Source organism: Condylura cristata, unplaced genomic scaffold (assembly GCF_000260355.1).
Source record: "Condylura cristata isolate star-nosed mole 26May11 unplaced genomic scaffold, ConCri1.0 scaffold00013, whole genome shotgun sequence".
Taxonomy (NCBI): Eukaryota; Metazoa; Chordata; class Mammalia; order Eulipotyphla; family Talpidae; genus Condylura; species Condylura cristata.
Genome location: NW_004567114.1, coordinates 49,766,670 through 49,784,163, shown reverse-complemented (window position 1 = coordinate 49,784,163; position 17,494 = coordinate 49,766,670). Strand labels below are relative to the sequence as shown.

The 17,494-nt window shown below is 35.3% G+C and overlaps 1 protein-coding gene across 1 annotated transcript in view; it reads left to right on the top strand.

Annotated features, from left to right (window-relative positions):
• The window catches only part of AKAP6 (A kinase (PRKA) anchor protein 6), a 412,455-nt gene that overhangs the window by 293,949 nt on the left and 101,012 nt on the right, over nt 1-17,494 (top strand). Inside the window, exon 9 of the mRNA XM_004681951.2 lies at nt 8,707-8,827. Within this exon, the coding sequence (XP_004682008.1) occupies nt 8,707-8,827 (121 nt within the window). The remainder of the gene's footprint in view (nt 1-8,706; nt 8,828-17,494) is intronic.

Below are 17,494 nucleotides of genomic sequence, written 5' to 3'. Positions count from 1 at the left end.
GATGGGAAACCCGTGGGGATTACAATTGAGATGAAAAAAAAAATGTGCAAAATGATGTAAAAATAAACTTTTTAATAAAAAAAATAAATTAAAAAAAATTGACTTATTAAAGATCAAATTTGAGTCTCTAATTTAATTAAGCAATAAAATGCACTAAATGACTTTGACCACATAAGAAGAGAGGTATCCTGGATTTCATTGTAATATGGTGATCTTTCAGGTTTCCTTTTGAAAAACAAGTCAAAAGTATTTCTGTGCATAGGATGATATTCTTGCTCACTCATATTCTCTCACTTTTCTCTAGCTCTGTCTCTCAAAATAAACATTTTGAATTTATGATCAATAGGTATTTTTGGAACATGGCTTTATAAAATGTTTTGGTTTGGTACACACCAGCCATAGCAAGAAGTACTACCTCTTATAGCAGCTAATTTTAAAAATACTTTCACGGATAAGTCACAAGACACCCCCAAAGAAACCTTATTCCCTTTGTGCATTTCTACTATCTTCACCTGACTCTTGCCCTATCTGAATCTAATACTTAGCTAATCAGTGTTCAATTCATATTCTTTTTGTCCCATCTCTTGTACTCTAATGTCATAAAATACAAAGATCACAATGCTATATGCAGTCAAAGAGCAAAAAGAAAAAGAAAAAGAAAAAAATCCTGTACAACATATTCTGGGCACTGTGTGGTTATCAAAGTAAATATTTCTTGGGTGAAAAATATCTAATATGTACAATATTTGTTTGGGAACATGATATTATACTCTTTTAATGTGCAAAAACAATGAACTAATTTTAAACCCACACCATCTTTCACTTCAGTGATCTAATGACCATTCATGTCAGGAACCAATAAAGGGTAAACCAGACATGTAGGAACATTTCTGAAGAAATATTACTTCTTTCTTTCTTTTTTTTTTAAGATTTATTTATTCATACAGAACTGGGGTACAAGCCAGAGGCGCAGGGGCGGTGAGAGGTTTCACCAGAGACAAAGTGGGGAGCAGAACAGGCAGATTGATGAAGTACACTGCTGAGGGGAGCAGCGGGCAGGCCGGGAGAGGTCTGCCACGCCATGTGGATCACCTCTGGAGCCAGGGATCAAACCAGCACTGACGCAGCTGCGGCCAGCTTGCAGTGCTGCGTCCTAACCCGCTGCGCCATCAGGGAGGGCCAGAAATATTACTTCGAAGTTACCAACAAAGTCACCTAGCAAAGATTCTCTCCCTCTGTCTCTCTCTCTCTTTCTCAAATATAAGTATATCTTTCATCTTAGTAATTCCTGCACAGCTTTGGAGTTATCAAGGTCCATTGAAGAGAGTAATGCTTACAGAGATAATGAGAGTGTACCAAAACAAATCTTAACTCATTTTTTAAAAAAGATTTATTTATTTATGCATACAGAACTGGGGTACAGGACAGAGGTGCAGGGTTGGTGAGAGGATTCACCAGAGATAGAGTAGGGAGCAGAACAGGCAGATTAACAAAGTACACTGCTGAGGGGAGCAGCGGGCGGGTCAGGAGAGGTCTGCCACACCATGTGGTCACCTCTGGGGCAGGTATCATACTCAAACTGAAGTGAGTTTAGCTTCTCAGTGCTGTGCTTTAACATACTGCACCACCAGGGAGGGCCTCAAATCTAACTCATTTTAATGTGCAAAGCTTAATACTTTTCTTGAATACTTGTACCTTCTGTCACTTCTCTTCTGCAAAAGGTTTGAATCACCTGACAAAAACACTTACAATAAAATAGGATAAATATCTCATATAAGTTCAGTAGAAGTAAAACATGTGTAAGAAAACAAATGCATAGTTTATGCATATCCATAAGAAGGGCTGTGTTAAACTTTTCCACCCAAGAAAAATGACATCTGTCAGAAAAATCAGGTGTTCTAAGGTTAAAAATAATATATATTGTGGGAAGCACAGTTTCTTATGCCTCTGAGACCTTAGAGAAATTTCTCTTGTAGGTTGTTAGAGAGACCATAGTCATTTGTGATACTGTAGCCCTACAAGATAAACCAAATTCCAGAGTAAGCTTGTTGATGTAGGCTGAAGAGTGATGTCAAAACGTAATTCAAGAAGAGCAGTTAGAAAAGTGTAGTCTGACCTTTATCTGGATAGGGTCAGTCTTGATGGAGAAGATAGACAGTGTCATCTCGGAAGAACTATTCATGTTAATTCTGCTATTGGGTTTTGTTATGGATTGAATAGCAGGAAGTTATTTCCAGGTTATTTACTCTTTTCCTTAATACTGAAAGCAGATATTCTCTATTGCCTATGGAATATTTGAAAACCAGCAAAGGGTAGGGTAGAGTACTGCTTTTACAAATGAGTGAGCTACCCAACCCACATCCTTTCCTTACTAACACAGAGGTAATGGCATGTGGAGGTTTGTTTAAATGACATCTTTTCTTGCTTTGTCTTCTGAAGTATGACTCCCTCACTTGTGTTAGTATCACTACTGATTCTGAATTCTTCAGATCATTGTTCAGTTCTTTGGTCAGAATTTTGTTCAATATATTATCTGAAAATTAGAAAAGGTTTGACTTCTTGTCAGCATAACAGAATATAGAACCCTACACTGATATTTCAAATTTCACGATTATCTTGGATGTTAGAATTTTTTGCTTGTGGCTTTTATTTCACTAACAAGTATTTATGGACAGACAGCCAAGGGGTCCATACAAATGTCTAGGCATTTTCACATGTACATTGATGTGTATGAGAATTGAGAAAATTACTGCTGGGAAGAACTCCATATTCCTTTTTATTTATTAATGGCAAAGGCAGGCTGCTTTTCTCACGAGGTAGTCACTCATGAATTTTCATTCAAAATAGTAAATTAGTGTCCACACTTTAATATGTTTAGAGTGGAAAGGGATTCTACATGCAACTGTGCATATCAGATTCCATGGCTGGAAAGCTAAATTTTATTCTTTAATGATATTATGATTGGATGAGGTGCCACTGTTGTATCTCCCTCCTGTGCCTATCCGCCTCCTGAAGTAGAGGATAGTGGGAAATTCTGATCTATTGTTCGTATTTTACTTCAGTGAATTTCTTAAACTATATTTTTGTAAGATTTTGTTACTGCTCCTTATAGTGGCCTTTTTTGCAAACCAGAGACAAATTTCCTTGAACAAATAATGTGAGCAGAATAGTGAATATTTGAGAAAAGAATCAATATGCTAAGGCAGCTAGGAAAATTAGATAATTTAATAGAAGTTCTAATATATACAAACTGGTGTTTCAGCTACCGGTCTTGTGTTTTTGGATACGTTGGTGTGAAATGAACCCTTAAACATACAAAAGATGGATTTTTAAAAGCTCCCAAAATATTTATTATTCTTGTCTTAGGTAGAAAAACAGCCAAGACTTTCTAGTGTTATCTTTTCTTCAACCAATAATTGCTCTATTTTGATGATTTCTTCATTTGGTTGTCTGTTTTAATCAAAATTCCTTAGTGGGCCAAGCTGAAACCTCATATATTCACACACACCTCCCATTGATTTCACTTGGGTGAAACTTTATCTTTTAAGCAAAGTTTAAGTTGAAATGTTGAGTTAATGATGCTCACTTTAAATACCAAAGGCTGAATGCATTTATGTATTCAAACACTTAGCTAGTCAAACATAACTCCCATCAGGGTTCAGAAGAAGGATTATTCCTAAACTGTGCCAGCCTCACTTAGTGCACTGCTATCCAGTGTGCAGGAAAATGATACTAAATAAGCTTGTTAGCATTTTATTTCTGTAGTGAAGGACCTTGGAATCATTTTGTACCCTTGAAAAGGGAGAATAAAATATAGACAAGGTGTTGGGAAATAATTTAGCCAATTACCTATAATATTTAATCAAATCTTAGGAAAAACGCTAAAGAAAAAAATTGTACGTTTATTTCTCCAGAGCCTTGTTTCTTTATCAGATTCTCAGACTATGAAATAAACCCATTTTTTATTTCTTTAAATGTCTAAAAATCTGATTTTGATTTAGGACACTGATTAAAATGTTAAGCCTCCTAAAATGAGAATATTAATACCTGCAACAGAATGTCCAACTCTTATTACAAGTAAAATCAGGTATATAACGATTTCAAGGAAAAGTATCCACAAGAACACCATTTTGGTGATGTGTTTGTTCTCTTAACTTTTTCATAAAGTATAAGTAAGTTTGCTTTGCAGCATCTTCATAGAGAATATAACATATTCATTGAGTACCAAAATATATCTTGGAATGTTTTAACCTTTGGGAGATTATATATTTAAGTAAATGAGTTGAAAGTAACTCAAACACAATTACAAACCAAAGTTTATGAGAAAAATTTCTCTAAAGCAATAATTCTTGTACTCATGTACACCTTATAATATTTTGAGTTGCTTGCCACAATTTCAGTTGCCTTTTTCTTCCTTCTTAAATAAAGCAACAAGGACATTTGTCACCAACGAGTGAACCTGATTCTGAATTTACCTAATAGAAGCAGCATATTCTTCAAGAGAATATAGAATGGTTGGCTAGCTTTATCCTACTTTTGATAAATTCACTCAGCTTTGATCTTATCTTCTTCCTGTATCGTTTCTGGCACTTTTCCTGGAAGACATTGTCTTTCATAAAATCACTTGAAAAAACTAATACAATTCGCAGGTGATATATACATAAGAAAGTAAACTACTCCCTTACCTAAGAATTTTCTTGAAAAAAATGAGTACATTTAATTGTAGTCATTTTTCAAGTTTTCAAAAGAATCATCAAAGAAACTTTAGTAATTCGTTTGTGTGTGATTTGCTACAAGGTCAGACATTCGATTTAACTAATTTGGAATACTCTCAACTCTTCTATAAGGTGTATATTATCCTATGGTCAGAAATCTGAAATCCAGTGCCACATTAAAAAATGTGTTTATTTGCCTGTTTTTTATAAGGTCTCAGTATTATGAGCTTATGGAAATCTGTTTGGAAAACACTGGTGTTGATTTTTCACTTAATGAAACAAAATATGGAACTAAAGCACTTACACTGTGCCTAACAAACTGGGACCTAAATATTGTCAACTGAGATGAAGATAGAGTAGACTGGAAAAAGGAAGATTATCTGTCTTAAGTTCATTCATCATTTGCAGGTCTCCAGGGTAGACTTTCTGAGCAATCTGAGGTTCATTTAACTGGAAGAAATGACTTTTGATAGAAGGGAATCACTCAATAGAAATAAAGGCATAGTAAAGAGCCATTGAAAATTTTCATGACTCTGAACATCTATTGTCCTGTATGTATATATGTAGGTATATATGTAGATATATATGTATATATATATATATATATATTATTTAAAATCTATTATTTTCCAAAAAAAAATCAATTATAATTTTCACTATAGAAAAGAGGAGTATAGGTAACTCACTTTAATTGAGCATTTATTGCATACCATCTTTTAAGTAAGCAAATATATCATTATCATAGACTGAAGGCAAAATCTGACCTGCATAATGAGTGAAAAAGCCCTTCCATATTGCACTGGTTGCTAATCTATGTGGGCATAAGATACTATTATCTCTGTTATGTGCTGCTTTTCTGAAGTCATTCTTGCCCTACTCAAGGATTTTTGGTTTCATTACCTATATTCATTCATCATCATTTATCAGTACCATCCTAGCCTCTCATATTTATGAAGATAAATTCATCCCATACTCTTGAGTTATTTAGTAGTAATCAAATTTTCTTTTTATCATATAAATACAGAAAATAGACATGTTTACTTTCTCTTGCTGATGGATCATTTTTAAAGGCATTCTAAATATATACTTTCCTCATAAAGCAAGGAAAAAAGCTTGCTCAAGGTTTAGTATTTTAAACACAATTTTTATAACCTATTCTAATCAATTAACAATTTCTTTAGGGAACAAACTTTTGCAATACATTCAGATTTCTTATTCTTTCTTCTTTTCTTCGATCATATAGGAGGCTTACACGACCTCATGATTCTGCTGTGCAATAAGGTGCCCTGCTTTAATATTGCTCTTGGGCACTGGCTGGCTGTATTAATTGAAATGGGTCTTGCTTTGAACATTATAAGGCTGCTCTCCACAACAGGCTATGACTGTGTTATTTCTTGCCTTGAACAAAGTATTTCCTGCTGACTTTGCTTTATCTGAGTCCTCCCTGGTCCTGCCAAGTCTCGAAGATCTGTCTTCAGAGACCACCTCCCCCTCGCCCCCGGTTCTCCTGGGGGGGGCATTGTGACTCTGTTGCTATGACAATGACTTTATGTCAACTTTAACAGTTGAACTCCTAGAAACCTCACGGGGTTTTCATGAGAGAACAAGGTTGCAAAGGGAGTTCTGACCAAAGTTCCCTCTCTGATTACAACATCCCTACTCCCAGTTATTATGAGGACCATTGTTTAAGGCAATCTCCTCCTAGACTTCCTACTAGGAAATGGAGCTGATATCCCTGTGCTTTGGACTTCCCCTCACCTTGTTTCACTTGCCTCTCTTCTAGGTGTTAGGCTGAGAGAAGAGAGGATACACATCTGAGCAGCTTTTTTTGTCTTCTTATTTCACAAATCCAGAAGTGAAAGAGTGATTTTTTTTTCTTCTCCTTTTCCCTTTGCTTTTATTATTCTCCTGAATCATACTCCCCTAAATTTGGGAGTGGTATTCCACTGTTCCCAAGTCTTAATGACTAATATGTGGGAGGATGCAAGGACAGATAAATGATGGCCATAATTTAGGAGTTAGTTCTTAATGGTTGCATATGTTTTGTGAACAAACACTTATTAGTGATTCCATGTTAGTCACTCACAGAGTGAGTGAGACTATGGTTAGTCCCAGCTATAACTTTTATTATTTGCTTTTTTTTTTTAAAGATTTATTTATTTGTGCATACAGAACTGGGGTACAGGCCAGAGGCTCAGGGGCGGTGAGAGGCTTCACCAGAGGCAGAGTGAGGAACAGAACAGGCAGAACGATGAAATACACTGCTGAGGGGAGCAGCGGGCGGGTCAGGAGAGGTCTGCCATGCCATGTGGGTCACCTCCAGGGCAGGCGGGGATCGAACTCATGTGGAAGTGGCTATAGCTTCCCAGTGCAGTGCTTTAACCCGCTGTGCCACCAGGGAGGGCCTATTGTTTGCTTCTTTTTAAGTATCTTGACATGCTATTTCATATTTCATGTATATTCTGGAAGTCCTTGCTACCCACAGTAAGGACCATGACTAGTAATGTTGCTCGTTGCCAGCTTGTTAGAAACATAGAATCTGAGGCCTCACCTTAGAACGAATCCTCAGCTATGTCACATACAGAAGAAAATTTAAGAAGCACTGATCTAGGTCAATATAGCCTTACTGAAGATTTCGAATATGTCAACTGGCATTCAGTAAACATTTATTAATCTGTTCTCTGTTAGCCAGTGTGATCTTTGCCCTTGGGTACTTATGGTCCTAATCAAGGATCTTTATAATTATGGTAAAGTAATTAAAATATAATAAGCAATTCTAGATTGAGTCTTCACTATCATTAGACACACCTTAATTTTTTGACAACTACATTATGATTAAATTGTAAATTATTAAAAGTGAAGCTCCTTTTCTTGGAAAGCAGTCATTTAGTGCATAGAGACAGGTATATGGGCGTAATAAGATACTGCCTAAAATCCAGATTTATACCTGAAGCTGCTGCTTCATTAGTTTATTGGTTTTGGGTCAGTTACAGTTTGTAAGACAAGGATTTCTTTTAGGGGGATGATATTTTTGGGGAGAAGGACAAAGTCATAGTGTTTCATCCTGCACTTTCATTTTCTGATCACAGTGTTTTAGAAGAATCTGGGCTTTACTTATTCACCAGGCTTTCAATAGAGAATCACATTAATCCTTTTAAGCTCCTTATTCTAATGATTTATTTTGTTGAAAACCATAGTGATCCTCCTTTGAATTTTAATGATTGCTGGCTATTCAAAGATTCATTGTTTTGACTTCCTGTCCTTACCTTTGTTTCCTACATGTCTGTGGGGAACACCTGTCTAATACTGGATCTGCCCCTGGTTCTCACTGGCTTCCCAGAGTCACTCAAGCCTATCTCTGAGTGTTAAGCTGAAATGCTGGCTACTCATCCGTGACAATAAATGTAGGATATATGTTCACAGAGATAGGCAGATAGACAGCAGTGGGACGGATAAATAGATTGAGTCATTTCCCTATGTAAATAATATTTTGGATATAATAATGTATTGTGATAATTGTAGAAAAGTCAGTTAAATTAGAATTGTTAATCATAAATCTATTGAAGGTGCACTCTACAGAAAATCTAGTAGGCAAGAAAGGGGTTCCAGTATTGAGGATGCCATTTATACCCAAAATTCTGAAACATGTAACCTGCTACAAGATACTGACTCCCTATCTCATTCTGTTAAGTATGTGTCCTTTTTCAAGGACACAGAAGTGGCATTTTGTTCGTGTGCTGCAAATTCTACAATATGTTTCAGGTATGAACATTAGGATTACATGTTATGTCTTCAAAATCTAAGAAGTGGCTCTGTCACAAGGTTGAGTTACTGTTTTTCTCACTGAGTACCACACAGAGAATTTCCCCTTCTCTTCTTACAGGTATCACCTAAGAAGATCATAGATTTTTAAAGAATATATTATTCTAATATGAGATTTTAACAACTACACTGTATTTATGTATAATACATTTTTGCACCTTATCTTCAGGCTTCTGGACTTTGATTCAGAATATCAGGAGCTCTGGGATTGGCTGATTGACATGGAGTCCCTTGTGATGGACAGCCATGACCTGATGATGTCAGAAGAGCAACAGCAGCATCTTTACAAGGTTAGAGCTACTCTTCTTGCCTTTACTTTGCTGTAGAAGATCTGATTAGCCTGACAAGTCTTTTTCTCCCACTTCTTCTGTCTCTCAGGATATCTTTGCGTTCATTGTATGTATCACGGTGTCTATTAGAATTCCCTTCTCTCTTCCAAAACTCATTTCTATCCCTTGTGTGCTAACAGGCTGCATCGACATCATAATTGCAAGAAAGTCCCCTTTATCACATTCTATTTGGTGTAATTCTATAGAAGGACAAAGATTTTTCTTCAAGATGAATAGCGATAAATGAAGCTGCATTAATAAATAGACTGAAACAAAATGAAGGATAAATGTCCTGGTAACACCTAGCAAAATATGTTTTGATTGGAGTATTCAGGTGGTTCTATCCATTCCTCAGATCTTCCCGAGAAAAAAAGAAATTTGGTTTAAGTTTGGCTCACTGCTTTCAAAGTATAGAGCTTGTTCAATTTAATGTTTATTAGTGATACATAGGACAGACACTGTCATATTAAGTCACTATATTTGTATATGATTTAAGAAAACTGGCTTGGAACTCATTGTTGTGTATATATATGTATATATATACACTCATTGTTGTGTATATATATGTATATATATGTATATATATGTATATATGTATATATATATATGTATATATGTATATATATACACAAACACATACATACATATATACTATGTGTACTATATGTGTATATGTATATATAGTGTTCCATGTCTGTTAATTCACCCTTAGCCCACTGTGCTTTACCAGTTCTACTAAATAGCTTTAGAAGTTTTTACAAAGCAGCCATGTGATTTTGACTGGGGAAACAAATGGTCGTAAGGTTCACAGTGCCTGAAAAAGCTGTTGGGGAGGGTAGAGGGATTTCTACTGAAATATCAGACTGCAGTAAATCTTCCTCATTTAGGCAATTTTTATTGGAGTAATTCTGACAGTTGTCATCCTTGAATTGCTTTGAGCATATGGCATATTTCAAAGAGCAGATTGTGAATCATAAAAAATAAAATTAATAACTAACCACAGAATCAGCAACAGTATAATGACAAGAAACAACTACCCTCTAGCTTTTTAAAATTTCTTATAGAATAGGAAGTACATTCAAGGTCAAATAAAAGTTGTCTTCATTCTTCTTCAATTTTATCATTGCAGCTTACCTCTCCTTAATATATCACTTTAACTTTTACCACTTCTAAAGATATATATTTTTACTTTTCAAGATATTGGTCAACTTTAATTAGTATCCCCTGAGAATCATCTTGGTTAAGAGAGATATAAGTTCTCCAGGGATTCAGCAAATGGGGCCATTTTAGTCTTTCAAGGATTCTGTCCAACATTAATTGGGTTTGTTGACTATTAACTATTGTCTTACATGAGTAGCTCTCCACATTAACACCAATGCTATGCAATATATCTTTTGACACCACACATCCACCTAATATAAACAAAGGTAGGTGGCTTCACATTTCATATCAGGATCAAGAATTATATATGAAAACTCCTATAAATCCCATAATAACTTAGTGACAGCAAAATATTTGTTTTATTTCTAAGATTTGAGCATTAGAAATCTAACCAAACAGGAGAAAATAATAGAAAAAGTCCTCTAATCATAAGCTGTTATCTCAGATTTTATTATACTCATAATGCCAAATAAGATTTCTTTTCTACTTGATGCATTTTGTATTTTGCACATAACTCTTTTTTTTTTCCAGAAACAGTGCTATTCTTTGTCAAAATCGCATCCATATAATTTACATCACAATTAATAGGAAATCATTGAACAAAAAGTGCAGTCTTCTTTTTCTTGTGGTTTCCTTGTAAGTGCTCTGCCTGAGAATTCCCATTCTGGCATATTAAAGGCCATTATTCCACCCACTCAGTATTTATGAGTTATAGTATTTTTCCAAACATTTTCTGTACGGTGGTTCTTAGTTTGTGACTCATGTCCTGTCATCATCTGTCCCTTTCAGTTGTTCAACATACCTGTCATTAAATTAACACTAACTTTGCATTTCGTGTAATACAAAATTAGAGGCTGAATTGGAAACTGTGGGCCTGTGTTCCAGGTTTGTTAAGTCCCTAGATAAACCCCCAAATTATTCCAGAGATTTAGAAACCTCCAAAGTAATCCTGAGGATGATGTCTAAGGAATCATTTAGAACTTGGGGTGACTTCTACATTAGAGAAACTGATGGAAGAGAATTAATTTTTGTTTTTTCCCAATAATCCCCAAGGATTCTCTGATTAGGTTCACATTTCCAATATCCCATTCCTCAGTTCTAGTCTGCTCTTTCAGGAATCAACTGAACTGATTCCATGAGGAGGAGGTTTAGGGCCTATTGATCATAGACACCTCTAAAGGAATATAATTTTTTTGGTCCCCAAGTCTTTTGAGAATTTTGATATTATATAAGATATATTTTTTAAAGATTTATTTTATTCATTTATGCATACAAAAGTTGGGGTGTAGTCCAGAAGTGCAGGGATGGTGGTGAGAGGATTCACCAGAGATAGAATAGGGAGCAGAACAGGCAGATTGACAGAAATTCTCGGCTGAGGGTAGCAGCGGGTGAGACAGGTGAGGTCTGCTGCACCATGTCGGTCACCTCCTTGGGTGGGGCTAGAACTTGTGCTGAAGTGGCTGCTGATAGTTTCATAATGCTGAGAATTAATACCTTACACCATCAAGGAGGCCCCATATCAGACATTTAGTCATCTTATCTTTAAATTTGTTGAACTGTAAGGTGCTAGTGTTTTAACATGTACCTAGGACAGTATTTACCTTTGAATATTTTTGTTAGCTTGTAAAAGTATCCCATTCAATACAAAATGTTTATTATTCATATTCCTAGTTATTGTTAAGACTCAACAGGGCACTGGACCCATTTCACAGCATCTCTAATCCATTTTAACCTATCTGTAATATCATTTCTTTAAAAAACTTATGTACATCCACAAAAATGACTTAAATTTATATTCTATGGTGTAAAGCAAAGTATTTTACATAGCTGGTACTTAGCTACCAGTTGTTGAGTTCAAAAAATAGTTAAGGGTGGGAATGAAGCTCCTACTCCTGGTCTTAATGGAAAAAAAATGAGGGTGAAGCTTTTAAGACAAACCTTGAGCTAAGTGATGAAGTTTTCAGGAAACAATTGTTTCCAGGAAACAATAGACCAGAATAAAATAATAATTCCTACTATAATAAAATTTGATACCTTTTTTCTTCTCTCCTTGGGCATTCTCTATATCTCATCCTTTCTTGGCATAGAGAGTTAGGCTCAAACTCTGATTCATGCCTTGTACAGTCCTAACTTGATCCTCAAAGTACATATTTGGAAATATGGGCAAGAGAAAATATTGTGAAATGGTTGTCAGTGAAAATGAAGTTTATTTATCACATTCAACTTCTGTTATTATCAATTATTATTATAACTTTTTTAGATACTACCTCTTTACTTTACCTATTTATCTTATATTTGCAGTGTTAGGAAGGGCAGAGGGTCTCTGCTAGAAAACCATTTGAACTTGTAGATATGGGACTACAGATTAAATACTCCAGGTTATCTGTTCCAGTTGACCTACTGGGTAGGGCACCTGTTGGTATGGTAGCTGGTCACCATCAAACCACCAAAAATGCTCCAGGAACTTAGAAAATATAGATTTAACAGGCAAAAGTAGATTTTCCTTTTAAATAATTTCTTGTAATTTTCAGATTGCTAGAAATTTATGACCATTTCTTTCTAGTCAGTTTTAAACTGCAGGGTCCTAAGAGCAACCTGATTTTTATTTAAAAGCTTACTGTACTCCTTGTATTTACTTCATTTTGAAACATATTGCCATATTGCCAAGCTGGCATATTCCTGCCCTTTCTCTGTCGTGCTCAACCTTTGGAGGGGAACTTTCTATTTAAACACTGTTAGGATATCCAGCCTGAGAAACACAGCTTGGTCCTTTCTCCTTTATTTTTTCCCTTCCTCAGTCTAAGAATCACCTCCAAGGAGAATTTACTCCCACTCTACCACATTCTTTCTTTTCTTCCCTCCTACATTCCTAACTAGGACAATTTAATTTGTCAAAAGTAACCACTGTGATTTTGAAAGTTCAGCTCCTATTTGGACTAGAGCTACGATGCCAGAATTCATAATCACATGGAGCTGTCACTCTGCTGGACTGCATGTGCATTAACTATTAATGGAGAAATATTTAAAACCCACTTGCAAAGGAAAAGCTCCATTTTTTTTTTTCATTTTTACAGATCAGAGGTGGTATTATTCTTGGGCTCAGGGAAACTCAACATTCCTTCTTCATTCTATGAATTTTATAGACTGAGTGACCTGAAAGCATCATAGGAGAGCCGGAGCTCAGGCTGCTGCTGTGGCTGCTGCACTGCCCTCAGCAACCAATAGCCGACTTTGGAGCCCTGTGAGGGTGGCCTTGACAGGGGGTCTTTACCTTCCCACAGAGCACTTCAATTTCTGTCACCTACAGAGCACAGATGACAAGGTCTCTAGAGATCCTGGATTGATAGGTTCCAAAAGTCCAAAAATGAAATTCAAAAACCATATTAAGAAGTTGCAGTGATTATTGTTAGAATTGAGTAAGAGTTGTTTTCGGATAGTATGAAGCTCACTAATATATCACTAATACACTAATGCAATTCCTTGAGAGGAATGCCTTAACTTCTCCTCATCAATAAAATATTATATGGTTATTATATATTACATATATAATACATGACTACTAAAGAGGTAAGATAATCCTTCCAACTTAAAAATAATATGAAATTATTATCAACTTCAATTAAGACCTTTATCTTTCAGAAAATTTACACGCAAGATTTACCATTTAGATTTGAGAATTATTCTATGTTTTTTGCTCTTATGGAAAAAATGCAAATGTCCTCTGTCTTGCTCCTGTGGTGTATATATAGCATACAAATATATAAATGTGCTCTGTGTGCAAAGGAAGAGAGTCATTCATTTTACATAATACACTGCTTACTGAACAGATTATAATTTTGTTCTGCATGGATTTGAGGTAGTTTATAAGAATACAATGAATTTAATGAAATTATTTGAAAATATAAATATAATCAGAACTGGAAATATGTATAGAGTTCACCTCTATGAGAAGAGTTAATATGTAGGCATGTGGACTGTAATACCCTGTGCAAATACAAAGATAATCCCAAAATTTTATCCTGACACTGCTGGTGGTGAAAACAAGAGGGAAATTTTCTCAACTGCAATTCTTATATTTTTCATGAAGAAAAAAGTCATTCTTCCCTTGGTGAAATTAAGTTTATTTTGAAACTTAGATATGAAAACATTTTCTTTTAGGATTTTTGGTGTAAGGGGTTAGAATGGAACAGAAGAGAACTGTCTAACTATGCTGTTTTTCACAATTAAATCTCCAAACATAATACCTCCAGCAAATGATAGTTTCTCTGACACTGTTTTAAGATATTACTTATAAACTTTGAGCACAGTTTTCATTCAAAGCTAGCTACTTTCAATGACCATTTGGTTAGATGGGATTAGTAAGAAAAAAAAAGGACAATAATGTAATACATTAGAGAAGAGGAGAATATTAGTAAAGTCAGAGCAATATATAAACATTGAAGATAGAGAAAACCAGTTGAAATTCCTTAATACACAGTCAACCAGCAAAACCTGGTGAAAAGTAAACTAAAATTAGAGTAGAAGTTGCTAAAACCAAATACGGACAAAATTTATTACAAATTAAACAATGAGATAATCATTATTTTAGCAAAAAAAAAGGTAAATTTTGAAGAAGGATGTTACTTTAGGGTGTGTATCAAAAAAGTAAGCATTATGACTTTTAAAAGAAATGTGTTTATGGAATAGGATTAGAAATTCTGGGGAACAAGAACTATAGTGTAAAGGGGAAGAATGGACATAGTTGACTTCTTATTTTTTAACTACAGATGCCAAAATAATGTCACAGCTGTGCACTGATCATAGACTAACTACACTATCCCTGTACTTTATAAATTCACAAATTTCAGCCATCTAGAAAAGTTTCCTTTCAATTTGTTCTACATTGACCTAAATGATTTCAGATGTGACTTCATACCTTTATGGTTGAATATGAGCTCCTAAAAATGCAATGCTAGATTGGTGCATAGTCAGATCACAGTAACTAGACTCAAATAGAACAAAATCCATTACCTTTTTTTTTTCAATTTCACATGTTGTGATATAGAATAAGTACACGTCAAAAAATTAAATCCTGTTAATTAGGCCCTATGTTGGAATTTCAGTACCAAAATTCACTACGTTGATTGTTGAAAATGAAACAAATTACTGGTTATTGAAGCAGTCAAGGCAAAAATGTACCAGATATATCAAGCACAGGACCTAATGATAATTTTTTACTCTTTCCCAGTAGATTAATTGTAGAACTTAATTGTATGTTAGATTAAAACTCCATTAAGATAAGAAGAATATGCTTAAAATCATTATAATATTTCAAATAGCATTATCTATCTAGTCATTTTTAAAGTACTCAGAATGGAAAAACCTAGGATGTCTCCCCTGCTATCTAGAAAGGATGTTGTTGTTCCATTTTTATTAAAGTTCAAAAAGTTCTTAGATTTGCTGTCATAGAACTTGAGCCTTGATGAATCAGTGCTTGTTATGAATAGTTGAATATATTTTTTCTTTCTCTTTTCCTTCTTTCTTGAAGGAGGATAAAACTCATCCTGAAAATGTGCAGAAGAAAAATTAGGTGGATGTGGTTTCAGAACAATATGTGTAACACTGTTCATGCTGTAGCTTATAATTCCTATTTGAATTACTTTTTTAAAAGAGGGAAATAAAGGAGGATGTTGAGAGAGTAGGATGCCAAGAAATAGTTGGCCCTGTGTGCAGAGGGGCAAGGAAGGAAAGCCCCGCCAGCAGTTTTTGTCTCTGGCGGGTGAGCTACTATCCGGAAGGTGCGTTGGCTCTCTGGGCTGCCTCTGCTGCATTGTGCTGCTCCCTCTCTCCCTGGCCTGGCCTGCTCTGCCCTAGAGTGGATCAAACAAGCCGTGGGGAAAGTTTCCCTCATTTGCATCACTTCTAGACAGCCCTGTCTTACTCTTTGCTGACAGGAAATCACTGTCTTTGTCACCTTTTCTCAGGGCCCTCCTTTTGGCAGGGATGGGCCATGTGACCACGCTTAATCACAACAACAGGACTGGCTCAAGACTCAATGGCATGTTTTCCTCAGCACTTCAATAAATGGGGTAGAGGAGTCAGTAGGAAATGACTACATTAATTTTAAAGTGAAAAGATAATTAACACTTGAAGAACTAATGTTGCAACCTATGGAATTATTTTTTAAATTGAAGTTAATTTATCAAAAACTTGTGAAAACTACTTCCCCTAATGCAACTGTTTTTAAAAATAAACCTTGAATAGAGTTGCGCATGTTGGAGGGAAAGTGAGAGGAGGGCTGGGAAAGAGAGGATTTGTATGGAAAGGGGGAGAGGAGAGGTAGGAGGACTGTAGAAAGGGAAATCATAGCAGGCATTAGCTGTATTTGAAAAAGCAACTTAAATGGGCTAAAACTTCAACATTTGGGACGGAAGGCTGGAGTATGTAAAATGCTTACTTAGATGATATGAATAGGACACTGGCAAACAAAAGCAGCAGTGTGCTCCTAGAAAACTGTGCTTAAAGGAGTTTCCTTGGCAACAGAAATGCAGTTCCAAAAGTAGACAGAACTTTCCTCAGAAAACATACTATTAATAACAACCTTCCGGAACAACTTGGAACAATTTGACGACTTGGCAATAATAATGCCAAGTGTTCTGCAAATTAATCTCACACATAACAGTTATGTTTCCCTTGTCCGTAATTCTGCTGGACCGTACCTAGAATTCATTGCGTTTCAATGGCATAAATGTGAAAAATATTTCTAAATGTTGTAATGCAAAAAGAAAACCAAAAGAAATGCTTGTGGTCGACAGTGACCAATTATTGTTTTCAGCCTTTGGAAACTACAAGAGATCTTAGTTTAGTGAGATGAGTTTATTCCAGTTAAAGCTACTACATTTAATATCTCTTTCCAAAAAAGATGCTACCACAAGAAAAAAACAACCACAACTTGGTAAAGGGTTAACAACCTGAGACTTGCTGTGATGTGAAGCACATCTTGAGGCCATTGGCTATATAAATGTAACACTTCACTAAATACGTGCTGGGTGTTATTTTTAAATGCATCATCATTTCTTGTCAGCCCAGAGAATAAACTAATCTTGGATCTTCTTGGCCAATGGGAATCATTTGAATTCTCCTGAAGGCTATACATTTGCCAAACAAGAATGGAAGACTGTTCCTCTCCTCTGACCTTTCTTGAATTCAAGGATCTAAAGGTTAAAATTAATCAATATCTCATTGTGCTGCTTGGTTTCAGGGTAATAAGTAATAACCATCATGTTAAAATCCAAATGATTACAGATAGCATTTAAGTGAGTTGACCTGTTTGGGAGCTTTTATTAATTGTCATCAGGGTAATCATTAGAGTTTGCTAATAAAATTTTGGATTAAATTGCAAAAAATTCAGCCTTTAACTTTTTGAAAAATGACTTTTACATAATTAGATAAGAATGTGCAGTGTTCCCTTCTGTGTTAAACTGAGAG